Here is a 27,823-nt window from a genome sequence, read left to right on the forward strand (position 1 = left end):
GGCATTGGGTTTGTTCTTGATATGAGTAATCTTTTGTCGATGCAAAGGTATATGCTATTGGCTTTAAAACTAATGCTGAACAGCTTTTCATCTGCAGTGCTTGTTCTTTCCTCTTGAATCTTGTATGTTCAATAGGCAGGATGGGGCTTGTACTGAAACTCCAATTCCTGGAAGGGTGTTTCTTTTGTTGCATAGACTTGGGGTTTGTGACAAACATCTGTCTGGAACCTAGCTTTGTCTTACTGTAACTAAAGATGTCATCCACCTGTGTAATGAACGTGATATCCTAAGGCCTTGTCTTCACTTATCGGAGGGTCCGGCGGCAGGCAATCGATATTCTGGGATCGATTTATCGCGTCTGGTTAAGACGTGATAAATCGATCCCGGAAGTGCTCGCAGTTGGCGCCGGTACTCCAGCTCGGCGAGAGGAGTACGCGGCATCGATGGGGGAGCCTTCCTGCCGCGTCTGGGCTGCGGTAAGTTCGGACTAAGGTACTTCGAATTCAGCTACGTTATTAACGTAGCTGAATTTGCGTACCTTAGTCCGAAGTGGGGACCAGGCCTTTGATTCCAGGGATCTTACTACTGACTTCAATTCTATGAAGAACCCTGTTGTTGACAACTGGCCTAGAGGCAAAATGGGGGAGAGAGTTCAGTTTATTTTTCTAGGTAAACAGTCATTTAAAGCAATGCCAAAATAGCTGTTGACTCACACCACAGGCTCCAGTGAAACGAACCACTCTCCTGGGGGGCAAGGGTTAGCAAGAGAAAACGGGAGATTTTTGTTTAATTCATTGCAAAAATTGTACACAATTCTAAGAACCCCAAACCAAAACATTCCCTGGTCAGGTTGGTACAATGGCTTTGCATCTCATTGGTGCTGTCCTTAATTTGCAGCCTTATTTGGGGTCTTAAGTAAAGTAATAGAGAGCTTCTTCCTTCTCTTGATCAATCAGTCCTTGACCCTCATCTTCTTTCTCTTTGATAGGCACGGGCTCAGAGCGGAACATCAGCTTTCTGCCAGTCTGCAACGAAACAAAATACAGGCACAGCAAGGGTGGTGACAGAAGAATAGGTTGGGTGCAAATGCTGGTCACTAGCAATGTTTATATGGCAAGCTTATGTTACTTTTTAGGAGATGTTACTGTCCCTCTAGTGGCACCTTTAAGACTAACAGAAGTATTGGGGCATAAGCTTTCGTGGGTGAATGCCCACTTGCGTCTGATGAAGTGGGCATTGACCCACGAAAGCTTATGCTCCAATACTTCTGTTAGTCTTAAAGGTGCCATAGGACCCTCTGTTGCTTTTTACAGATTCAGACTAACATGGCTACCCCTCTTTTACTTGTCCCTCTAGTGTTAAGTTTGTAGATAGAAGCTCCCATAAACCCCTCTGGAAAAACTAGAGTGGGTGTCCCAATTCTTTCAATAAGACAGCTCCTGGTTGGCTCAGGGCTGTCTGTGTATATGCTATTGCTGATTATCTAGTGGCTAGGTTTGTACAAAGGCACTGCACTGCAGCCTCCATATTCAAAATATCTAGTCCAACTGAAATAGCTATCCCATCATGGTGATGCCATACTTCAAATGGAAAAAGAAATAGGTAGTGAGACATCTCCATTGGTTGGAGCAAGTGACTTGCACTCAGACTGCCTGTGTGTTGTTCCCCACTCTGCCACTGATTTCCTGTTTGACCTTAGGCAAGTCACATTGGCACTCTGTAACGTTTTACTCATCTGTAACATGGATACAATCACTTGCTTGGTGTGCAGCTGCATTGAGAAGTTTATGGCTAGATTCTTCACCGGTAGCAAGCAGACGTAATTCAAACCGAGGCCAGTGGAAGCTGGCTGCTTATTGCTTATGAAGAGTGGGGGTAAGATTCTGTCCTATGCTTCTATAGTGCAGTACAGAACTCAGCCCAGGAGGATAAGTGGGGCTAAGGTGGCTTTAGGCCAAATTGGTGTCCCCTGATCCTGGGCTGCTCCAGGTGTAACTAAGTCCTGGGGGCCTACTTAAGATATGGCAGCCTCCCAGGGCTGCCCAGAATCCAGTGTTGCATACTGCAGCAGTGCAACCACATCCCTTCCAGTGCTTCTGAGAGGTCCTCAGAAGGGAGCCTGTGGCTGTCTTGTAGTTCTTGTACTGGGGCTCCCAGATGGATACAGGGATACTAAGGTCCCTTTACACTACTCTGGCCCACTTATCCATTGTGAAGGGCTTCACCAGGGGGTGAGGATCTCACTCCAGATCCTTAATGTCAAAGTGCACTGAGATTTTCCATTAAACGGTGAAGCATAAGTGCCAAGTATTACCAGGAATTGCTCAGGTTACCTTTTTCTTTATTTCGGCTTGTGCTCTTGCCAGTGCCCGTTGCACCCTCTCCTCCTGCAACTGCCTCTGTTGTCTTACTTTTTCGTCCCTCATCCTTTCAGAACAATTGAGCAGAATAGGAGTTAAAATGATGGACTCTGCCAAGCAGGATATTTTTTTTTACCCCGATTTTCAATAAGAAAAGATAAATCCACAAGAGGTGAATGTTTTGTGATACAGCGCCCGCTCCATTTAGTTCTCAAGGGAATTCTAAAGTGCAATTGATTTCTCCCTCAACATCCCCCCACCCCCTTACTCCAAAAAAACCTATTTCTCTTCTCAATGGAGACATAGCGGCAGTGAACTGAACAGAGGAGATTGTACTTCTATTTCTGGATCTGTCACTGACTTTCTGTGCGCGTCACCTTCAGCAAGTTACTTACGCTCTGTAAAATGGGGCTAATGGCATTTGTGGGGTAACGATACTTACCTGGAACCTTGTGTCCTCGTACCAGTGCAAAGTGAGTATAAAATGGTATCTGATGAGGGGTTTATGCCCGTTTTGCCCTGGTGTAAATAACTACACAAAATGGCAGGGCAATGGCGAATCTGATCCACTGTGCTCTATGCATGAAAAGCATGGAGGGTAAGTGGTAATACAAAAATAATCTGCAATGACAAACTGTCCTGGCTGATTAAGTGCAGAGGGCTTCCTCTCTTGTATAGCCACTACAACTGAGAAGCCAGTGTGTTCTCAAAATACTGCTCTAATTTTAAACCCTTTCATTTAGGGGAACTTCATTTCCTGGCATTTTCCTTTTCTGCAGTGGTGTGTGGGCTTTTGTGTGCGCTTTTATTCTAAATAGCACTCTCGAAGTGGCATAATGACCTTTTTTGAATTCTGAGGAAGGAGATAAGAAAAAAAAAAGTTCATATGTTTTTGTTACTGAACTCTTTCTGCCACTTCAGGTTTCTTCCTGCAGATCTGACGCAGACAGTGATATCACAGTCTGAACGCTGGTTTACTTCTTGGGATGTAAACAATCATCTGTATTCAGCTTCTCAAGTCCTCAATGAAAGTACATCTAATCTTAGAGCACAGATGCAGTGGGATGAGTATGGTATTTTCTACTAATGTGGGTTAGCATTTTGGGGCTTTGCAGAGGCAAAAATTTTTATTTAAAACATGCCCGTGTTGTCAAATTTCCCAAATACTGTACTGGAGAACAAGGTAGGGTTACCACACATGCCCTGCTATCTTTTAGCATACTATCTGAGCAGGAATGATCAATATGAAAACATAGATTTAATTACAGCAAGGAGTTTTTTTTCTGCCTGATCAGTTTCTTATTCGAATTATGGGTACTAATTAGGTATTGATAATATGGGCTTTTTAATATACCTGCCATTTCTTCCTGATTCACTGACATACGTAAGCAGTTCCGTTGGCATCTGTTTTTATCTTTTGGAGTTTGAGAAACGTTAAAAATTGAAATGCTGGCGTGATTTCCCCGAAACGGGTCGCACCACAGCCAGAGCAGAACTTCCTCTTACCTCATCCTCCGTTCTTTTTCTTTGGCTTTCTCTGCCTGTTCTATCTTTGTTTGAGGGACTCTCTCCAGACACTCCAATAAGTCGTCGAGTTGGTGTTCTATGACTGTTAGCAGCTGCAGGGTTCCCAGGTTGGCCTCATTTTCTCCAATGCAACGTCGATAGACCTCAGTCACCTTTTTGTTCAGGCTCACCAACATTTTGTCCTGGAGACAAGGCAAGGGGGCAGTCCTCAGCTGCGGTAAACTGTCACAGCTCTTGAGGACCTGCCCAGCGTAATCTGCTTAAACCCAGTCAAAAAGTTGAAATTAACATTTCAATTCCCTCCATAGAACTGTGTCTCATCTCACGTTTTGATACTTTCAGCATCTAGCTCCATTACATGTAGGGTTTTGTATAGGGAAAGGAAGGGTGCTAAAACTTCACTGTGACATTCTATACCTTGGGGGAGCACCCTGTAACCTCCATATTCCTCATTTATATATAATTGTGATCTTGCACATAAAGCATGCCATGTGAGGTATTGGGGGAAAGGTTATGATCTGCTGAAAGCCTCTGTTCTATCTAAATATATATAAGGCATATGAAGTTAGGAGATTGTGTTGTATGGTTGTCACTAAAATATGCTGTGGGTTTGGGAATCATCCGGATACTGTCTCTCCAGAGGCAATGACAAGGGTGGTAACCAATGCCCGGGTGGGTGTCAAAAAACTCCTCAACAGCCATTGTCCAGCAAGGGAGCTACAATTCAATGACTCACCTGCATGAGGCCACACCAGGGTAACTGTTCAACCTTGCCTGGGGACTCAGCAATGCCCCACAGCCATGCCTGGACTTGTATCTTCCAAGCACATGGGACTGAGGGTATAAAAAAGAACGCAGTGGCCACATGCTGGGCCTTTCTCCTCTCCCCATCTATGCTGCAACCAACAAGGACACACTGAAGACTCCAGCAGAGGAGACTGGCCCAGGTTTAAGGGACAAACCTGTATATTAAGGACTGCAGTAACCAGTGGGGTGAGAAAAACTGCTTAATCTAGATATTGCCCAGTCTAATAGCATTGAGAGTATAGACTGCGTGCTTATATTTTATTTTGGTAACTGACTTTTTGCTTATCACTTAAAATCTATCTTTTGTAGTCAATACATTTGTTTACTGTTTCTTTTTCAGCGAGTTTGCCTGAAGTGTTCGATAAGTGGGCTTGCTCAGGTTTACAAAGGCTGGTGTATATCCCCTTTCCATTGATAAAGTGGTGAACCAATTAATAAACTTGCAGTGCTTGTCTTGAGAAATGCAAGATGGTGTATTCCTGAGGTGCAAGGCTGGGAGGATTTGGCTGGTGCCTTTCTCTATGTGATTCATGAGTGGCTCTGGGAGCATTCATGCCATCTAGCTGGCTGTGGGGCTCCACATGCGGTTGTGCTGAGTGATAACAGCGCTCGGAGGGGTTTGCTGCTGGTCGCTAGCAAGGCGTTGTGAGAGACAGCCCCGGCTGGAGAGTTAAGAGGGCACAGCAGTCCCACAGTCCCAGGCTGCACCCTAGAGATCCCGTCATATTCACCTCTGAATTCTTCTGGTCACAGACTAGAATTGTCATGGGAAGAAGCAGGACAGGCTACTCCTAGACATCTCCCTGCCAGTCTCTTACTTGCTTAGGGTCTTGCTCTATGCACATACCTGCACATCTGCTTTGTACTCTCCGAAGGAAAAGACTCGTGCCTTCAATTCCAGGTCTGCGGCTGTCTCCTCTTCTTTGATTATGGAGGCTTTGAGTGTGGCTGCAAGCTGCTTCAGCTGCTTTATCTCACGGTCCCTAATCCAGGAGAAAAGGGCGGCATTTCTGAAAAGGATCTTTCTTAGACACAGCTTTCTTCCAGCATTTTTGCAAACCGTGGCTATAACTCCTCCAACCATCAGGTGGAGCCTGAACTTTGTGACATCACTTTCCTCTGTAAGGAGACTGGCTAGTAAATGTATTCAGCTGAAATTCTCTTTCCAAGAGCTTGAGCGGACTCCAGGTCTCTGGAATAGTATTTTCTGTGCATTGGGGGTGGGAGTTAATTAAATGGTGAAAAGTTTCAGTATGTCAAAATAGAAAGATTCCTACTTAAAAAACAAGAGGCTAATATTATAATCCAATGGTTTAGATGTATTAGTCATGTTTATTGCAGTAATGTCTAAGGACCAGCTGAGAGGGGCACCCTATTGCACTTAGCACCGAATAAACACATAGTAGAGAGGCCCTGCCCTGAAAAGCTTACAATCTAAATATACAAGACAGACGCGTGTGGAGGAATAAAATACCTGTGTGGCTTCCTGCAATTTAAAGACTTTACACTTTGTTTGCCTGTTGACTTCCACTAGAGAGGATTCTCGTTGGAATTATCCCAGATGCTGTAGTTTATTCCTGGGTGGAAGTCCTCTATGCAATGCTGTATAGAACCTTTTGTGCTTTTAAATAGTAGCAACACATAGCGAATGATCAGGAGTGAAACAAGGCTCACTTCCTCACCTTTCCTTTCAGGAGCCTAGCACACCAATTCCCTAGCCCCCTGTGAATTGGGGACCAAACAACCAACTCAGACCTCCGCTATGGCAGCACACAGACCAATGCCCCAGTAACACCCCCCTCCAATCCCGGGGTTAGAAGGCAATGTGGTGAATGCAGTTCATCTGATTAACAAACTGTAGGAGAGACTCCTCTTCCATTGTGTACTGCATGGCTGATCTATCCCTTTACCATGGTCCTTAATGCTATGATCTGTGGCAGGGGAGACCCCAGGCATTCTAATGCTAGAACGTATGCAGCCGCTTTCAGCCACTTACATTTTACTTCGAGTAGTGGTGAGAGTATGCTGGAGCTCATCCAAGGTTTCCTCGGTCTCCTGGGAATTCTGGATTAGGGACAGGTTCTGTTCTTCCAGCTCAGTAAAAATTTGCAGCAATTGCTGGGGATCAGTAAAATATAACTCCGGCTCCTGGGATGGGAAATACAGAATAGGGGTGTGTATCCATCTCGCTTGGTGACTCTAATTTATCAGTTTATTATTATATGAGTGCTGAAGTTTGGTCTACACTTCATAATGTTAATATATAGTTATTACATAGCTTGTTACACACAGAGATCAAGATGTGTCATCTGTCCTAAAGAACTTGCATTCTAAATGAACAAAAGCAAGATGTGGGTCCGTTGCTCGGGGGAGAGAGGGTGTGCAGATTATTCATGGTGGGAAGACGGGAGAAAGAATCCCTCGCCGTGTTGGATTTTTACAGAGAGCCTTGAAGGAGAATGGTCTGGTTGGAAGTGCATAAGGGAAGTGTTCCAGCAATAAGGTTCAGCATAATAGAAGGAAGGCACAAAGCTGGGACTGAGACCAGATGATGGAAGGAGGAATTAAGGATTGGGAAGAGCACAGGTGGAGATATATCAGCAGGAGCAGGGTTAATCCGAGGAGGGGGTTGAATTTGAAGCTGTAAGGGACACAGTGCCAAAGATGGGATTTGAGGAATGGGGGAGTGCGAAGTTGTGTCTGCGTAGGAGGACTGCTTTAGCAGCAGTGTTGGGCTGATAAAGGCATGCATTTGTGGACCTGGCTCCTTGCTGTTTTGTTCGTATTGCGCGGGTTGGGTTGTACTTCCTAATGCCTGTAAGCCGCATTGCTCTAGAATTGTGTGAACAGCCAGGCAGCTTACAGACACCCCCCTTCCCAAGCCATCAATGCCATGGGTCAGCCAGCAAGATTTCTTACTGCCTTTCTACATGGCTCACTCTCTATTCACCCCCTCACCCTAGGAGTTTACATGTCTCCTTCATAGCCCCAGACAGGCCCTGGTTCATCAGGAATTAAGGGGGCTGTGGGCACCACAGAGTGGTGTTACAAGGAGGGAGTGCCCGTGACAAGACTGGGTCTCCTAGCATCTATATGCAGTTTGATCCTGATATTTGAAATCCCCTCATGGCTCTTCTCTCTGTAACAGAGCAGCCTGTTCCTTTAAGGGCAGGACCTGGCTCAGCCTGCCCAGTTCCAGGGCTCATCCCCTTTTAAGGTCCAGGAGTTGTAGTTCCCCAGCTGGATCACATGAGTGGGAGGGGTTGTGTGAGTGGAGGCAGAAAATAGGACCTGCTATAAATGAAGCAGCCTTCAGCCTGGGGTTGTCTCCATCCATCGTTGCACTGGTTTAACTAGGATTACCATATTTTAAAAAAACAAAAAGAGGACACTCCACGGGGCCCCAGCCCTGCCCCTTCCCAGCCCCAGCCCCACCCCCACCCCAACTCCGCCCCTTCCCTAAAGTTCCTGCCCCGACTCCGCCCCTTCCCCTGAACGCTCTGGCCCCTGCTCCTCCCCCTCCCCTGCTCCTCCCCCTCCCCTGCTTCCCGTGAATCAAAAGTTCGCGGGAAGCCTGAAACAGGCAGGCAGCAGGTAAGCTGGAGATGGGGCACGCGAGGAGGCGCAGCCCAATCCGGCCCCCCGCGGCCGAGCAGCTCTGGCCCCGGCGTCTCCAGCCTGGCTCGGCTCGGGCCCTGGGGCACTGGCCCCAGTTCTGGCTAAGTGGCTCCGGCCCGGCCCTGGGCGAGCAGCGCCAGCCAAGCACCCCCAGTCCCAGTGGCTCCAGCTCGGCTTGGCTCGGGCCCTGGTTCCAGCCGAGCGGCTCTGGCCCGGCCCTGGCAGAGTGGCGCCGGCCGAGCACCGCCGGCCCCAGCGACTCCAGCCCGGATCCAAGCCCCACGACCCCTCTCTATTTTCGCGAACATGCCCAGCTTTTTGGAATTTCCTCCTGGACAGGGATTTGAGGACCAAAAAGCCGGACATGTTCGGGAAAATCCAGACGTATGGTAACCCTAGTTTAACAGGAGGTGTGATTTTTTTTTTTTTTTTTTAAACAAGTTTTATTAAACCAGTGCTACAGGTTCTGTGGACACTCTTACTGTGATTTAGTGTAGTCAGTCAATTGGGAACAGGTTTATGTTGAAATAAGCCACTCTGAAACCAGAGTAAGTGTCCATGCAAGGAGTAACTAAACCGATACAAATGTGTGTATACAACCTCTCAGTAGGAGAGGGACCAAGCTGAGGCAAGACCTGAGCTGGGGTCCTTCACAGAGGACCAAGGCAGTGGGTTGGAGAGGCCTGGGAAGAGCAGCAGTTTGGCAGAGGAGGGAGAGGACCTAGGAAGAGCGAAGCAGGGTTGAGGGCAGATGCTGGTATAAAGTCCCAGGGATGGAACCCAGACTAGTGGAAGGGTCTGGGCTCCCCCATTGTGCCAGCTGGAGGTGATGTGGAAACTGCTGCAAACAGAGGAAGGAAGCTGTGGCCCAGAGGAAGACCGCAAATAAGGTAAAATGTGTGCAGAGCACTAGGGAAGGCTGTGACCCAGTATGGAGACTGGGTGAAAGATTCTGGGTCTCTTCATTTTGTCTGGTCTTTGTTTACCCCAGAAAGGAAGGACTTTTTGCTTTGGCTGGAAGATCCACCTACTTAAATCACCAAAATGTCAAAGCACCCAAGTGCCTGAAGAGATGGGGAAATGAGGTACCAAGCTGAGGTGAATCTGAGGCACGCATAGTTTGACATTGGACCAGGTAAGAAGCCACTATGTCCCAGTAAGAACCCATTATATTCCTCTCTCAACATTCCCTGTCTTCACCACCCTGCAGTGAGGGATTGGAAGGTCCTTTACGGCCCTTCGCCCTCTAATTTATTGCTCCTAACGTCCGCATGGATGAAGGTTAAGAAAGTAAAAGATTAGACAGCTGCTACCAATAAGCTGCTTGAAACCAGCCATACTTGATCCTAAACCAGTGTTTCCCAAACTTGGGACGCCGCTTGTTTAGGGAAAGCCCCTGGCGGGCCGGGCCGGTTTGTTTACCTGCCGCATCTGCAGGTTTGGCCGGTGGCTACGGTTCGCTGTCAGGGAGCTGCTGGAAGCAGCGGCCAGTACGTCCCTTGGCCTGCGCCACTTCCAGCAGCTCCCATTGGCCTGGAGCGGCGAACTGTGGCCAGTGGGAGCCGCGATCAGCCGAACCTGCGGACGCGGCAGGTAAACAAACCGGCCCAGCCCGCCAGGGGCTTTCCCTAAACAAGCGGCGTCCCAAGTTTGGGAAACACTGTCCTAGACGATGAGAGGTCATGACTGAAGCTGAGCAACAGTGAGCATATCAACAATGCAGGGTTCCAGCGATAGCTGAAGTTGGAACAGATGGCTGAGAGAGCCCAGGCCCTCCCTCTGCTCTTGACTCCTAACACCTCCTGGGACCATATACCCTGGGCAGCTTGCCATCCTCAAATGAAAAGAAAACCTCACATGATTTTCTCCTTGGAGAGAGATGTGTGTGTGGGGGGGTGCGGGGAGAGAGAGAATCGCACATGACAAATGCCAGTCACATCAGTGTGGTGAGGAGGGCAGTGTGAGAACCTGAACAGAAGTAGTTGAATTTTAGATCCATTTTAGGATGAAGCCGAGCACGTTGTCAGCAAAAAGGTAAGTAAAGGGTAGCTGCAGCCACTAACAAACCTTGCTCTGTGCAACCCTACTGCGGTGTAACATCCTTTAAGCAAATGTAGCGATGTGCTTCTCTGTACAGACGTACTGCTTGCAACAAGTCTGGGCAGCAAATATCATATTTGGCATCAAAACAGAAGTTTGAAAGTACCTCTTCGTTCAGCAACCGTCAACATTTTTAGTACTTAAATTGCACGCAGACGCTGTGTTCTAAGTTAGAATGAATGGGTGATGGGACAGATTTTTTTTTAAAAAGTGGAGGCTTACATACACAGATACAAGTGTGCAATTGCACACCTGCTGTGTTGGGGCAGTTACTACAGCTGCAGGCACAAATGGCCATTTAGATGGCTGAACAGTCATTTGTGCAATAGTCAAGTCCCACATGTAACTGCAGCTATTTCAACTTTGAAAATGTTGGCTTTAAATGGATATCTGTCAAGAGCAGGCTTCTGTTTTTTAATCCTTGCCTGTTTTAATGATGGGGATTATGAAAAGATGAGATTTTAAAAAATCTAATATTCACCATTTATGCTGTGAATTTACTTTTCTGCATTTTACTCTGTTCTGTCATTGGTCAGTTTCATTTTTGTCTCCCATGAGCTAGCCTCCATAGTGTTTTTCTTTAGGTTTGCTGCATTGTAAGTGGCATGGGGAGCAGATGTTGAAATTTAAGGAGAACAACCACCACCTCTATTTACAGTTGTTAAAAATATCTCTTTACAAAACTTCAATTTTGGTCTAAAAAAAATCACTTTATAATAACAAAAATCTTAAACACATAGTATGACTGGTGGCAAACTGAGTTGATCCTGGGTCTGCTAAAGGCAAAGGAAATCAATTATTCCCTTGGTTCAGATATTTCTATTACACTCATCACTAAGATATCCTAAAAGAAAATAAGCATGCAGTGTTGTAATAATTAGATACAGGAACTCCACAATTCATCAACTAATGGTTGGAAGGTATGGGAAATCAGCAAAACAAGCCACAGATGGAATGAGAAGACAGGTATAATAGCTGAGTAGTTCAACACAAGGCTACTGACCTCATCCTCATCCTCATTGTCAGAGAAGGTTGTACTCGCCTTCTCCTCCATTGCTAGGGCGGCAATGCTCCTGAAAAGGTATTTCCAGTGACAGGCACTTACAGAAATGATTGCTTAAGCCATGTTAAAGGAGATCTTGTTAGCTAGTAGCCAGATTCCTAGTGCACTTGCTAAGTTAATAACTGCAAACCACCTCTGGTTGTACCAGTAAATAGCTGGCAAATTACATTTCTTGTGCATGTTACCTATCTGATTTTAAATATTAACATTTGCAGGCCTGGGTTCTTTCTAGGCTGTTATGTTTTATGGTATTGCTAGGAACCCAAGATATGGACCAGGCCCCATTACGCTAGCTACTGTACAAACAGAACAAAAAGATGGTCCCTGACCCAAAGGACTGCCATTCTCAGCCTTTCTGGGTTCCGTTCAGCGGTTGCAGAGCCATTCCCACTGGTATTGCAATGACAGTCCTGAACCAAAACCACTGATTCTGAACACCCCCAACCTTTAGGGGAGTCTGGGACCCAGCTGTGGATGTGAATTTGGCAGCTGAGCCCTGCTCTCTATAATGGGTTGAATCAAGGGCTTGATCCAGTGGCCTGTGGAGCAGCAGAATGCATAGTATGGAGTGGTTCTGCATGTGTGCTCCATACAAGCTGGTTGCAGCAGTGCTCCTAGGCAGAGCGGTTTCCACACAGCTGGAGCCATCTGCAGAGTATACATCCCTGTCCCCTATACCCTACGCACAGGAGAGAAAGTGGGCAAGTTGAAGGCATGGCAGAGAAACATATTCCTAAGCAGGACTCCCGGGCCATTAATGAACAGTGCAGCAGTTTATTTCACTGCTCCAGCGAGGAATCCGCCCCAAGTGCATGACGAAGAGCAACAGGGTGAGAGACATTGGACTCATGCCAGCAGCAGATTCTGCTCATCAGCCTGTGCTGCTGCTGCTCCAGGCACTCTCTTCCATGTCCTCTTCATGCCACGACGGGGCAGCTCCAAAACTCCCCATCAGATCACTGCCTTTGGGGAATTTTACAAATGGATCCAGATCCCAACTCTGGGGATCGGGTCTGTCGCTAAAGGTAATATTCTAAAGTCCCACATCTGCAGCCACTATGTGCCGAATAGCACTGAGTCAGGCAAGTCGTCCCATTTGATTTCGGGGCGGGGGGGAAAGAGAGGGGGAGGGGGACTCATGTAAGTGCTGCTCATTGTAGGGGTACCAAAATTGGGTGACCAGAATACACTTCAACTGGAGGAAAAGGGAGCTGCCCTCAAAACAACAATTTCACCAGAAAACTACTATTAGTGAGGTTCTCTTCCCTTAGGCAGACAGGCAAATAATACCCAGTGACCCCGCACAAACAGGTAGCAAACACCTTTGCCTGCATGGTGAAGCTGGCCTTGTCTATACTCCCCTCTCCCCTTCCCTGCCTCTCTGCTTCTAGGTCGCTGTGGTTATGGGGAACCCACACCTGGTACAGGAAGCATTATTCTACCTGCCTCCCAGCATACATTGATTACATCTTTAATTAGTCATGATTATAATGCACGTGACAAGTAGATACAGTGGAGCCCTCTTTTGTTGTGGGACAAATGCCTTTTGCCCTAGAATACCACTGGGTGGCGGCCTGAGGAAACAAACACTTTAGCCAAGTGCTCAGCTGGTGTACGTTGGTGTACATCTATTGAGATCAACGGGGCTATGCCAGTTTACAGCAACTGAGAATCTGGCCCTCTGACATTTTGACTTGCTCTAATAAGAGAGCCAAACACATTAACTGGATGCTTTTCCTAAAACCACAGAAGGTAAATAATACTCACGCATACCTGTAGCTACTGTCATCTGATTGACAGCTCTCCTATATTTACATCCATCGCCTTCACCAGGTGTCTCATACTTACTGTCGTCTTGTCTGCTGGGATTTCAAGTTTTGCTTTGAGGGGCTTTTGCCTGTCCTGAGGGATTCCCTTCTCTGCATGATTTGGCTTGGGGACTTCAGATCAAGTCCTCCTGAAGAGAAATCAACACTCTGACGTCCTGTATAGCCAAGATAAGGCAACTTGCCACGTCTGGTTCGGGGTGTTGGATCCTGGCCTGAACACAAGAGGAACATATCCTTAGAAGGGGAGGCTGCACACAGCAAGGAATGGCCAGAAACACTTCTTGGGAGAACTTACCCTTGGGCGTGATGGGAGAAATGGAGATTTTTTCTTCTTTCACTTCAGAGGACATTTTCATCGCCTTGGTCTTCATCTGCTTTTTTTCATACTCTTCCTGCCACTCTTTTGGAGAAAGCTGGTAGAGGAAGTTCTTGTACTTCTTGTACTCCTTCAAAGTGTCTTCAAACCTGGATATCTCACTAGGACGGAGGAGCAAACAGGTTGCACTAGATTTAATAGCACAGTTAAAAGCACCATTCTGAAGAACTTCTATCCTGAAATGCAGCTCTATTCTGACAGCAACTATGTCAATATGGCACTGTCTCGCTCCACAGACCCGCTCCCTGTGTGCATTCAAAGTCTGAGCCGCAGACTCAAGGCCAACAAGTTTTTAACTGCTGTTAGACCTGCACAGCTAAGAGGGAGTGAGCTAGCATCCACATATTTCTTCTTGTGCATCCTCAACAGAATGGGTCACTCATGCACAGGGGTCAGAGTACATTGATACAGGAGGGGGGACTCTCAACACACCAGCCAAGGAGAAGGGGGGGGGCTATGGAGAAGCCCTGCCTCTTGAAGCTAATGAGAAGAGGGGAGCTCTCCTTGGCTTTTAGTAGAAGAGAGGGTCTTCACTCCCCCAGTCCCATCTAACCCCTACTTTAACCCCTGCTCCTGTGAGAGTCCAGTGAAGGCACCTGTAATAAACAGATGTCCTCAAGGGCCTAATTTGGCCTGTAGCATCTTTAGTGGTAGTGGAGATGATGGATGAGATTGAAAGAACCCAGGTTGACTCTGAGAACCCAGCCTGGTTTGCAGGGCTGGCTGTTGGCAAGTTGAGCAGATGTCATTCAAAAACCAGAGACAAGGCATGGAGCCCCGCAGTGCCTTTTTTACAGAGCAGAAGCACACTTTACTCGTGATTCCTGCAAGCCATTAGAGTATTTGAAATCCTATAGCCCCCCCCCAAAAAAAATGTTAGGCTGGCACAGCACATGGCTAGGGAGACAGCCTGTGTCACATCTTCCACTGAATCAGTTCTGAAGCCACCACTCAAATTAGGCACCTGTAAAGGCTCCCTGACGAAATTCTGGGACACAATATAGAGCTGTCAGCTGAGAATCAATGCCAGCCCCTACAATACAGGGCTCATAGGAGGAGAACATCTTTCAGTTAGGAAAGAGTTCCTGTTACAGGCTCCCAGGAGGGGGGTTATAAACAAGCTCAGGACTGGCTCAGTGGCCCAGTAAGAGTGCTGCCGCATGAGAGATCGGAAGATCCAATTCACATTCTGCGTTGCCAGGGTGGCTGGGCTGGGAGTGCCAAGGTAGCAAGCTTAGTCTTGCAGGTTTGGGGGAAGGGAACCTTTATGGCTGAAAGATGGAGCAGTGTATTAATGACTGGATGCAGCTCATCCTTTGCTGGGCGTAAGATCTCTGAGGATGGAGAGAGTAATGAGTGGAGTGAGAAATTAGGTGTTTGGAGGACTCCCTAATCTCTCCCTCAATGAGGAAAACCATAGCTTCATCCAAGTTAGAGATAGAGAAGACTTACTGGATCATCTTCCCTGTGCCAAGGTCAGGCTTGTTCCCTGAAGTGTATCTTCCATGAAAAATACCAAAATAATAGCTTTGAAACCTCAGATCTAAGTGAGTCAATACTAGAGATGGGGACAGACCTAAACCTAGATATGGTCAGACCCAATCTTTTGGAAGTTTTAGATCCATTTCAAATGCCATTGCTCATACTCTGTCTCTACCCTCCTCTAGCTATTATACCAAAGCTATCTAGTTTCACAGACAGTGCAAGGCATTCATCTACTATCCATAAGAACATAAGATCCATCGACTCCAAGACGCAACCAGTAAGGTAAGTGGGAGAGCAGATTTTCCTTCTGTCTTTGGAGATGAAGGCTAAGTTTTCTGAATATGAATGTACACAAAATGTGTACTGTATATACAATTACATGTCTGTGTGTAATGGCATGTCAATGGCCAGTTCCGCAAATGCCTGATCGTTTGTTTAACAATACCCAATTTGCATACATAATTGAAGTAATTGGGCATGCACATTAGCCATGATACTGTGCACATTTTGCGGTGTGCATTCACACTTGGCCTGTTTTTAAAAACAAACAAACAAACTCAGAGAGTCTCCTGGGAATTCCAATCTAGAGCTGTATAGGGCTTTGAGCAACATTCTAACTTGGGGAATGGTCAAATAAGGCCCTCCATAGAAGAACCTGCAAAAAACAAAATATCAGATTGTGGTAGATATAATATAGGGAAATCCCTTTTATATTCCTGACTTGGCCAGGTTCTGCTCTTAGCGATGCTGGGGTAAACCTGAAGTAGTGCTATTGAAATAGCATCATGATAATTGAGCAACTGCCATGCAAACATCTTGACACTCCAGTGAAGTCAAAAGAGTTACTCCAGATTTAAACCAGCATCAGTGAGCACAGTCGCAGCATTTTAAGGTAAAGCCAATGCACACACAGACAATCCCAAGTCTTCTCTAAAACTCTGTCCATGTTATGAGAGGACACTATCGAAGTTTAATAAAAAAGCTAGTTACTTGATCACCAAGCTTTAGTGCTGTAATTGGAGACGCTCAACTTTTCCTGTCGGTGTGTCATACTCCAAGGCCAGACGGTGAAATTCAACAGTGCCATAAACTGGTACATCAGTACGGATTGCACCCACTTACACCAGGACTGAATTTGGCCCAGTTTTGATAATTCTCCCTGAGATTATCAGAAGAACCTGACTGAGCACATGGATGGGGTAACCTGCCACTCACACAAGAACATTTAAGGCCCCTAAAGTTTTTTTTATTTTTAGCACGAGGAGGGTGGCGCAATCGGCTCAATGTTATCGGATTGCATTACAATGTGACGACATTGCAACATGAAGTTGAATTGTTCCATTACACAGCTACTGTCTCATGACAGTTTGGCTTCAGATGACACGGACAGCACAAACTTGTAAAGGCGGCAGCCCTGAGGATGCAGCTCCATAAGGTCTGTTCAAGCTATTCAGTGACAGTGTTCGCTGGGTGATCGTTACCTTTGAATGCTCATCATTTGTCCAGTAAGCTCCCGGATCTCGATTATTTTCTCAATCTTTGCTTTGGTTTCTTTTTCAGCACTAGGGAAGAATGCATAAAAATAAGATTGCAAATGTGCATAGAACCGCAGTTGTAGTGGGGTGGGGGAGAAGTGTATAGAACAGAGGAAAGAGATGGAGCGGACGGAAATCTTTATTATATCTGAAAATGTACTCTGCTGACTCTCTGTTGTGACATGGGGTCTTTTGTGATACTCCCGGTCTACTGGACTGACATCAAACTCATTTCACCCAGCTCATTGGAAATATGAACAAACCAAGTCACCTTTGAGCCAAGACCAGAACCGGGGTGGGTGGGGGCGAGTGAATGGGGTTAAAGAATTTCAGGTCAAAAGGAATGTTCAAGTTTGCTATGAAGAGAGATGGTAGAAAACCCCATCTCCTCCCCCATTTCCCATTGTAATTTCAAACTTAAAAAAAAAAAAATTCTACCCAGCCACTGCTTCCTAATGTCTGAAACAAGGGGATTAGAACCAAGTGTTCCACCCAGGCTTCGAGTTACCAGTGACACTATGGTAGATCCATGTAAGCAATTATTATATTGCAATACTGGACTCAGAAAACGGAGGATAACAGTAGTTCTTGAAACATGGAGGCATGGGTAAGCAACCAGAGCACGTACCCAGGGATCCTGGCATGCTTGTATTCTTCTTGCTAGCCAGTGCTAAAGGCCCATGCTGCCACATCTATACTACCATTGTTACTTGTGCTAGCTAGATTAAAGCTATCATGGGTAGGCTTGCCTGTGCTACAATCACAGCTTTACTTACAAATTCCCTTCGAGGTTCCTGAGGGCAGGACCTTTGCCTGGGGATTAGACTATAGTGGCATTGCTCTACTACAACCCTTATCAATGGGCAGGATGGTCGCCCCATCGACTAAAGCAGCAAGTGCTACTGGCTGGAAAGGGGCACAGTCAGCATCTGTTTGAGGAATCTCCCATCAACCCCACTGCAGGTGTCCACCCCCATGCAGGGCAGCAGTGGAAACAACCTTCATGGGGTGGTGAATCCCACCCTTGCACTCAAACTTGGCTTGAGCCAATGGTGTCGCTTGACTGGGCCGTGAGCCTACATGCTGATCAGTTTTCGAGCTCTGCAAGGGGAAGTCTAGATTCAGAGGGTCTGTGTGTAACCTCTAGCATGGGTACCCAAACAGATGTGCCCAGAGATGGGCATAAACCCTGCCGCCTTGCCACGTGCAGAACGCCCAGTGATGCTCCTGGGAGCACTGTGTGTGTGGCAGGGACCATGGCCGTGGAGCCCCCATGTCCAGACATCCATGCCAAAGAGTCTACGTGTTGCCCCCACCACTTGCGTTACGTTTTCAGCGCCTGAGCAGAGTTTTTATCGTTCTCCTTCAGGAACTCGTCAAACATGGCAGCGTCCTTCTCCAGGTACTGTTCAGCCTTTTCCAGTTTTGCTTCCTCTTCTGCTGCTAAGCTTTCCAGCTTCTGAATTTCATCTCTCTTTATTGCCACAGCGTACTGAAATCAACCCAAAAGGGCAACACGGTGACTCATGCTACCTCCTCACTCTGCTTGGTTTCCTTAGAATTCTGGTTTAGCCTGGTTCTTTTCTGGCTGCTGCAACCATTGTTACATCAGCCACAAACATACACATGGCTTCACGCGGCAGCAGTGCCTTCTCCCTGAGGATCTCAAAGCACTTTGATCCCCATGTGCTGATGGGTGGGCTCAGACAGGGAGATGCGTAATGAGTCACAGAGCAAGTCAGGGGTGAAGCTAAAAATAGAACCCAGGAGTCCTATAACCCCCTTCCCTGCTGTAACCACTAGATAATACCTTTGATTTCAACTGAGTTATATTGGCATAAGTTGGGAGTTGAATTTGTGAATCAGGTCCAATCTGTCCACACACTTACACTGTCATCATCACCGTAGTGTCCAAACACATCACAATCATTAATGAATTTATCCTCAGAACAGCCTTGTGCAGGAGGGAAGTATTATCCTCATTTACAGATAAGGAACTGAGGCAAAGGTAGATTAAGCGATTTATGTAAGATCACACAGTAAATCTGTGATAGAGCCAGATATCCTGAGTCCCTCTCCAGTACCTTAACCACAATACCAACACATTCAGCTAATAAGGCCTGATTAGCACTTCTCTGCTCTAACCACTAGCCATGCTGCATATAAAACAACACACAAGGAAGGAGCTCAAAATAGTTTTTACATAAATCACATTCGTAAACCAAAGCCAAATACCTGCAGCAGAAACATCTGTCGCTTCTTGTCTATGTATTCATGGAGCGTCTCTTTTTCCACTTGCTGGTCTGAAAGCATGAGACAAAGTCGTGCAAGCTGGGGGTGGAACAAGTGGTCAAGGCAAAACACAGTGACCAAACAAAAGGAGGCGTATATGCAAAACCACAGTTAGTAGGGAGAACTCATTGGAATGGGCATGGGCATCTGCACTTGAGGCCTAAATGAGCGGGTACAGAATCAAGTCAGCTCACGCTGGGTCTCTTTGTCTGCTGGAGGGGGGAAAAAACAGGAAGTTAAATGGTAACAGAAAGTGAATTAACTTTGTCCTTGATTAGGACAAGGAGAAAAAACTCAGGAGGCTTCTGGCACTTGGATGTAGTCACAGGGTTGAATCAGGATAATTTCTGAAGCTGGGAGAACTAGATAATTAATTGCTTTAAAGAGCAGAGCTCTGAACCTTTGTGGTTTTCGGTCTTTGTTATTCAGGTTTGTGCCTATCACTGCAGTTAGTGTCAAAGCAAAAAAAAAAATGGATTGCAAAGCGCGCAAAAGGAAAGGAGAATTTTACTTGCAGAGGTAAACGCTTGTACATGTATTTTAGCAACAAGGAAGTACTAATGATACTGAGGTGGAGTTCCTGGACTGGTTCTCCAATCTGTGACACTAGTTTTATACTGAGTTTAATGGAGTTACACCTGCATGAAACTGGTATAACAGAGTGGAGTGTCAGGCCCCCATAAGGGCCAAATCTAAATCACATCGCATTAATTACAAAACTCCTATTGACTTTCATGGGATCAAGATTTTGCCTTAAAGGCAGACAAATATAACTTGCTGGATCATGGTGGAATGGAAATATCTCCATGACCCACAGCATAACCTAGAGCCTTGGGAGCCCCAGACCAAGCTCTGTCATGACTCACACCCCACGCAACACCATTGATGACAACTTTTTGCACAGGATGTAAGATAAGGCAGAATTTGGTTCACTGTTTTGTAAAATTTCTGTGTGTGCCACATATAAGCCCTTAGGTACGTACATATAGTAGAGACCAGATGCATGGATATTGGCAAAGTATGATAGACGACTATGGTGCCTGCATGCTAGAGGAACTCAACTACGAGCTGCTTCTGAAGAGAACAAGAATACTTGCAACTCTCAACCCTTCTTTGTTACAGTCCCTCATGGAGCCTGATGGGATGTTAAGTCTAGCAAGTTCTCTACCTTTGGTAACTGCTATCTTCCAAGAGATACTTTCTTGGAGAGCTTTCAGTCGCTGTGCTTCTGCTGCCAGTTCTCTGTCCTCTGCTTCCTCCTCCTTCTGGAGCTCCTTCTTGAACCCTGACTGCTTGGCATTCATCATAGTGGAATAGGTCATCTTCTCATGGACTTTCAGGGTCTTCTTTCGCTCACGTTCCTAGGGGGAGACTTCAGTTATGTAGACAAGTTTTCCTAGTCAAATACTTTGTCCAGTACAGTCTTCAAATGACTCAAGAGATTACTTCACAATCTAACTGATCTCCCCATTAGGAAGCTTTTCTGATATTTAAATTTGCTCAATTTCATCCTATTACTCCTCGTGATACTGCCTTGGAGCCACCCAAACAATTCATCTCATTCCTTGAAGCTTACACCCAGCCATGTGCACACTGTTGCTACATCTCCTCCCCTGCTAGATTTTAAATGTATGTATTGAGTGCCTCGTGTTTCCCTTTGTGGGTTATTCCTGAGAGGGGGAGTGGGGACTTGCTGAGTCTCCTTCTTCCATTACAGGGCTGGCATTTGTCTCCCTACTCAGCAGAAGAGGCTGATCTCAGGGAACCTCTCAAATGTAAGGGACATCCACACAAAGGACTCTTGCCTTCACAGTGCTGTCTGCCTCCTGCAGCCTCTTGAAAGCACAGACCCTACAAGAATTGTACTACCATGGGCTCCCCTGTGTCCTTCCCCATTCGTGGATCTGGAGCCTTGAGGAAACCCCTCCAGGGCTGTGGGGAAGAAGGAAGCAAACCACAGAGCTGGCTTGCCCCAACTTCCAGGCCTCACTAGTCCTGCTCTTGAGGTTCCAATTCCTCTCCTCTTATGGACAGAAGCCTGGAGTCCTAAATTAATCTGTCAACCTCAGCATTCATTTAGCTTGTGGTCCAGCACAAGCCAGCATTAGTATATGGGCTCTCCAAGTCAAGGGATGAGTCTGATTAACTGTAAAACAGGAGATCTGTAAAACCCAAAGGTGCTACAGAAATAAGTAATTTCAGGAGCCTCCCACAGGAATGGTAAATCCACCATTATGTAAGCAGAGTCAGGATAAGCTCTACCCTGACATCTGGTGGTGAATTATGGCAAAGGTGGAAAAGAACTTCAGGGGCTGATCTTGTTTGCATAGGCACCCCCACTCGCCTAGCCTGGGACAACAACAACTGAAAGTGGTTACTTTGGCTGCTGTGGGATCCCCAGTTTATCTGTTATTGGAGCAGAAAGAATAAAGTGTTGTTACCCTGATTCTGTGAATCAAGGCCAGTGGAACTGTTGTATGACAGAGGGACTCACCAGTAACTAAGTAGCACTCGCTAGACAAGGGGCATGGGTTACAAAACCCAGTGAATTGAGTGAGGTTGGGGACAGGTATGTGCCCCTTTTGAGGGCCTGGAACACCAATTGCACTATCCCCTCTCTCCACTGTTGAATAGCAGAGCTAAGTTTGCTTCCATTAGGAGTCTAGCTAGAAGTTGCTGAACTGAATTCACTTTGGGCCAATGGTGCACCAGCACTGGGGCTCCCCTACTACAAGCTGAAATCACTTAAGAGCTGAAATCACTAAAAGAACTAAAATTGCTGAGCTGAGATCACTGAGTGCTGTGTTAACCAGTGGGGGAGCCTGAAGATATATTGCTAAGCAGCTGGCAGAGCCGAGCAGTTTGTGGGACAGTTGGAGCGAACCATGGAAGAGCGAGCGAGCGGAGTGGTGCGAAGCTGAGCGGAGCTGAGCCATTTGCGGGGGCAGCTGGAGTGGCTCATGGGACGGCTGGTGGAGTGGAGCGGCTGGCAGAGCTGAGCAGTTTGTGGGGCGGTTGGAGCGGCCCATGGAATGGGGAGCAAAGCGGAGCAGTTTGGGGGACGGCTGGAGGAGCGGAGCGGCGCAGCGCAGCTGGTAGAGTGGAGCCATTTGTGGTGAAGGCTGCAGCAGAACTCCACAGAAAGGTGGGGCAGTCATCCTCAGACCACATAAGGTGCCCCTTCACACCCCGTGTGCCCCCCCATTTCCACCCAGGCTGGGGCAGGGAGGGTAAAACTCTGCAGATAAACTTTTGAACTCTAGGGCGGCACTGACCAGGGACAGAGACTTTGGGGTTGTTGGAATTTGGGGTGATTGGACTTAAGACCCTAAGGGGAAAAGGACACTGCCAAACTTACTTGGAGGTGGATCTTTTGCTCATGGTTTGTGTTATGAATCCTGTTTGTGGTGTTTCCCCAACATAATGCCGCATTGTTTCCCTCCTTTATTAAAAGGCTATTGCTACACTCAGACTCCGTGCTTGCGAGAGGGGAAGTATTGCCTCCTAGAGGCACCCAGAGGGTGGTATGTAATTGTCCCAGGTCACTGGGTGGGGCTTGAGCCGGTTTTGCATTGCGTTATTGAAACGGAACCCCTAGATACTGAACCCGGCCCTTGTTGCTGCCAACTCAGTGGGGCTGAAGGGTTACAATTATATAGAAGGAAAGAAACAGAAGAGCAATAAAAATAATCTTCAAATACCTGCCCAGATTCTCAGCTGCTGTTAATCAACTTGGCTCCATTGACTTCAATGGAGCTACTCTGATTTACACCAGCTGAGGATCTGGCCTGTAATGTTTTTTCAAACAAGAAGTTTTGTTATGGCTGCCATCCCCTTTCGAATGCACTGCAAACCTCTTAGCTTTTGCCTTACTTGTTATACATACCGCCTTAGCCCGTTCTCTTTCCTTGTCTCTCAGTAAGAAGATATCAATATCCGAAGGGATTTTAAATGGGTTTTTCCTCAGCTGAAACTCATCATCATCTATGCACACAGGAAGAAACAGAACTCGATTAGCAGAGCCTCAGTGTGGGGAGAGCTAAAAGGGACAATTTCAACATATAAAATTCATGGGCTATGTTTTAATTTGAGTTACCTCAGCACTATCCAACATATTTTAAAGCGACACTGTCAATGTATAAGCTGGTCCTTTTGCTAGTGGAGACAGGCATTTTAAGAGTAAACTGTTCTTGACGTGGCGAATTCACTATGGGCCAAATACTGGGTTTTGTCCTGCGGTTTTACTGTCCTTACTGATTGTTTTCAACGGACGTTTTGCCTTGAGTAAGGGCCTCAGGATTTGGCCATATTAAAGGAATTTCACTCTATCAGAGATCACTACTGATGGGCCCTAGTGGGTATAGTTCTGGGAATTAGCACATTTGCAGCAGTTGATCTTTTGGGGAGGCTGTGTTGACAGAGCAGAGATTTTACTGTTCACCTACACCCACCTCGTGCTCTCACCCAGTTCCATTGGGCCAATTCCTGAAGGCCTTACTCAATGTTTTACTCAGCTAAAGCTCCCCTTGAAGCCATTAGAACCTGCCAGACTAAAGGTTGTACACCAGCCTGAATAAGCACCTGTAGATTTGGCCAATGGTTAACAATTAAAAACTGAAAAGTGTATCAGGACCTTACCTGAAAGTGGAGACATTGTTTCTACTGTAGAGTTGGTAGAGGGAACCCCAGAGGTTGGCACTGTTTGCTGAGGTAATGTCCTAGCCCCTGGTTAATACAAATCAATACGCAGCCATCACTAAATCAATAGTAGTAAGCAATACTGGTAAGAAAGCAGGGCAATACTTGAATCCATAGACTTAATCCTCAAGTCTTGGTATTTCCTTGCTTTTACAGACATCAGAAAGGGGGCTTTTGTTGCCTTTTAATTTCTCATTGAAAGATGCAGCAGCAGAGCTTCTTCCTATCTTCTGCAGGATGCTTGGGTTGAGCATGTTTTTCAAACATTGATAGTAGGGCTTTTCCAAAGGGCAATTAACACAATACCCTGTTGTCAAATCAAGGCCACTTTCAGAGAGGGGTTATTTCTCACATCTTGTGCTGGATCTTGGGGTGACTATCAAGTCTCCATAAGAAAGGAAAAAGAAAGCATTTCTCACTCTGTAATATCCTCTATTTCATACCCCTCACTGTCCCACTCGCGGCAGATGGCTGGGCAGACTTCTTACATTGAAAAGGTGGAGTAACATGATCCAATGGGTGAGTCCTTGATAGTGGGGAGTGAACCCCCTGGCCTCTAGAGATAAAAGTTTGCACCGCTACTGCCTAAACTAGCAAACTCAACTCTCTTACCCAACACCTGTAGAAAACTCAAACTTCCGTGTGATCCAGCCACAAGAGGAGGACAGAGAGCCACACTTAGTATGTGTGGGTTACACACGCACAATAGAGTCCGAGGCCTGGTCTACACTACATGGTTAGGTTGATGTTTGCTGCCTTGCGGTGACCTAGCTGTGGAAGTGTCTCCACTTAAAATTGTCTCCCGCCAACGTAAGTGCTTCTCTACACCGATGTAGTAACACCACCTCCCCGAGTGGCATAGAATCATGGTCAATGTAATTAGGTCGATGCAGTATCAATGTAGACACTGCGTTGCTTACATCAACTGTTACTCGCTTTCAGGAGCTGTCTAACAGTGCCCCACACTAACAATACACAAGCACTCCTGGTGAGAAACTGCACTGCTGACACGGGGAGCCAAGTGTGCATAGCCCCAAGCGATTTAACAACTGCACTGGCTGAATGCCGATGTAAGTTAGGTTGACATAATTTTGTAGTGTAGACATGGCTTTAACTATGTATACCATTTTTGGGAAAGGAGGGACAAAATAAAACATAGTGGTTTGTTAGTAATAAGCTTTATGGTCTCTGTCTTTACTTAAAGACAAGAAAATTCCTACACATGCCATACACCACACTTCTGAGTGCTCCAGCCAACACCCACATTTCATCATTAGATTTGTGCTTCGCAAGCAACAAGTTACAAATTAAAATTCTTACTGGAAATGGCTCCAGAGCTGGATGTTTCCTGGGACCCAGTCGAACGTGTATAGGAGAGAACAGACATGCTGTACGAATTCTGTTCTGATGAATTCTAGGGAAAGGTTTAGATGAGCAGTTGGTTGAGTTTTATATTTTCTGCTATAGAACCTAGGGGGAAAGCATAATTATCACAACACACTTATCTGAAATGTACAGAGAGAAGAACGATAGTAGTTTATTAAAATTAACCCACGATCAACAGACACAATTGCCATGCCTCCCTTAGGACAAGTTCAGATGGGAATCAGTTGCACTGGTGTAATTCCACTTGAGTCAGTAGGATCACTCCAGACGTGCACTGGCACAAAGGAGAGGAGAAAATATCAACTGCCTTTTGCACTAGTTTTAAGGCTATATTTTAAGCAGTTTCATTTGCATAGCCACCTACGCTTAGAACAACCTCCCACTTCCTGTACAAAAAGTGTTCTCCACCTCCCCTTTCCAAGACGCTTCCCACATCACAGAACTGGCTTTCACTCTCCTTCTGCATCAGGTCCAAACCATGAGTGTCATTGGGTTAGCACCAGCTCAGAAAGAAGAAAGTTCCCTAAAAAATCACCCTTCCTGCAGTATCTGGGTTTTCTGTAGGGCTAACTCTGTTTATCTTGTGAGCCCTAAGCAGATCCCAGCTTGGGTGGTGGTTGTGTAATCCAGCTTCTGCTGCATGCTGTAAGAAATATCTTGGTCATGCATGGTAACTGGGCAAACAAAGCAAACACCTAGAGGGGCAAACCCCTCAGTGCTCACTTGGATATTTACAATCCAGAGCTTTGCTACTACAGAATGCAAAGTGTCGTTTGCCCGATGCTGAGCACTTTCAATTCCCATTGAAATGCATGAGAGTGGAGAGCACTCGGCACCTTGCAGGGCTATATATGTATGCAGTAACGATTGATCTGTGGCATTCTTTGAGATAAAGGTGCTTCATAATATAGTGTTATACTGAAAAAGACTGATGAGTGTATGGATCATAAGCCTATTTGAGAGTGGGTGTGAACACACCCATCACTTGAGATAGTTGTAAGAAGCACTTCAACGCCCACTCCTAAAAAAAGAACTAATAGAATCTGCCCAGAAACTAATAACACGGTGGGAAGGGGTCCACTGGGGATTGTGCCAGGTATCAGAGAGAGAGGGAAGGCAGAACACGGAGATAGACAGAAGGAGCAGCTGAAAGTGCAGTATCTGACCCTGGAAGAAACCTTGGGTCATGGGTGTAGGCTGAAAATAATGGACTTGGTGCTGTGAGAAGAAGCTGTTTCCTACTGTTGGATTCCCTCCACATTCAGAGAGGGACAGGAGGACTTTGTAAATAAACAAAACTGCATCAAATAAATGCCTATCCCCAATTTCTATTCCCAACTGGAACATCTCCAGAGCTACAAACTTCCCCTAGCTGCTCAGGTCAAAAAGGGGCAACAATAATCAGGATCCTTCTTTAACCCTGTTCCTAAGGTGTGGATACAATTTTTTTCTTTTATAAATCTTATTATAGATTGTTTGCACAGCACTTTGGAAATAATGTATAATGTTACATAACGGCTAATAGGGTTAATTATTAAGATTCATAATGGAAAAATAGCATTAAAATAATTTGGTGTATCTTTCACAACCTTTGACATTTTAATGGTTCCACAGGTCTATACCGCCACTCACTGGTGCCAAAGTCAATTGATAAGGAATTACCATTTTTAGTTTACTGATAAATTTATATGCCACATTTCCCTAGCATTAAGGTGCAGTGCAGAAAAATGCTGAATGAAACATACACAATCAGTCTAAAAATAGAATTAATAAGATAAAATGTAGGTTAGTTTACAAGTTCCCCGAGCACTGGATGGCCTCAAGTCTTCAGCCAGCAGCAGGTAATTTAGAAGCAGACGGGTTAGGTTTCTCTGGCTTCCAACAAAACACACATCTGCAGACACACTCACACACACACACACAGGTAAACCATCAATGCATGGCATTTCCTAGTGAAACATACTAATGCTTCCAACTTTCTGTCTCAGTGAAAAGCTGTATTTGCTATTAAAAAACGTAGGAGGGGAAAATGCAATAAAAATTATACCTTCCTTCTTTGGCTTCTCACCCAAATGAGCACCCTACCCTCTCTGATAGCAGCCTTGGTCAATTGCAGCCGGGCAGAGCCATGCACCTGGAAGAGTGGCACAGAACCTTGCAGACTTTGGTTAGCTCCGCGGCTTCTTTTGTTCTCCACTCTTGTTTATGTTGTCAAGGAAGCCTTCTCTCCTGTTGCCCGGCAACCGTCTACGTCATAAAGGAAAGAAGGGCTGCGTCACTTTAGTGCGCTATTCCAGAACGTTGGGGAGGGCAGGCAAACTAGCTAACCGGTTGCACTTGCGGGAGGATGGGTGGTGGTAGTTCTAGTCTTTGCAACACAAGCAAATAAACCGGCGGGAGGGGCAATTTAGTTGCAATTAAGGAGATTGTGCATGACTATGAAGTTGATAGAAGTAGCACATAAATCGGCTACAAGTTTCAAGAAAAATCCATTGTAGCTGCTTTTGGAGATCTCTTGAGCATGAAATTGCAAATTGCTGCAATTTGCGGGTCTCTTGCATATAAGCCAACCAAGGGGCTGCGCATGTGATATGCAACTGTGTTTGGCAGGATTCATTGCAGGTTTCTTTCTACTGATTTTGCAGAGGTTCTTCTTTCCCTGCATAGTAACAGCCTAGGGACCATTTTCATAGGCAAACAAGGGATATTGCTAATCATGCATTTCTACTTATTATTTTTAGTGGAAA

The 27,823-nt window shown here is 46.0% G+C and overlaps 1 protein-coding gene across 2 annotated transcripts; it reads right to left on the reverse strand.

The window, feature by feature from the left end:
* Positions 1-639: 639 nt before the first annotated feature.
* CFAP100 (cilia and flagella associated protein 100) lies at positions 640-27,249 on the reverse strand. Of its 2 annotated transcripts, none has more exons than XM_054036321.1 (16): positions 27,124-27,249; positions 25,011-25,104; positions 23,631-23,717; positions 22,879-22,976; positions 20,161-20,353; positions 18,936-19,003; positions 18,029-18,192; positions 16,647-16,727; positions 13,600-13,781; positions 13,324-13,516; positions 11,416-11,485; positions 6,691-6,842; positions 5,542-5,677; positions 3,867-4,069; positions 2,334-2,427; positions 640-1,025 (listed from the first exon to the last, which is right to left on the reverse strand). In XM_054036321.1, exons 2-16 carry the CDS (start codon positions 25,075-25,077, stop codon positions 912-914), a joined length of 1,902 nt encoding a protein of 633 aa, XP_053892296.1. In that variant the 5' UTR covers positions 25,078-25,104; positions 27,124-27,249; the 3' UTR covers positions 640-911. The 2 variants fall into 2 exon arrangements, with proteins under 2 accessions (XP_053892296.1, XP_053892295.1); XM_054036320.1 differs by having other exon boundaries at positions 25,011-25,160.
* Between the last annotated feature and the right edge of the window lie 574 nt (positions 27,250-27,823).

Source organism: Malaclemys terrapin, chromosome 7 (genome assembly GCF_027887155.1).
Source record: "Malaclemys terrapin pileata isolate rMalTer1 chromosome 7, rMalTer1.hap1, whole genome shotgun sequence".
In the NCBI taxonomy this organism is placed as follows: domain Eukaryota; kingdom Metazoa; phylum Chordata; order Testudines; family Emydidae; genus Malaclemys; species Malaclemys terrapin.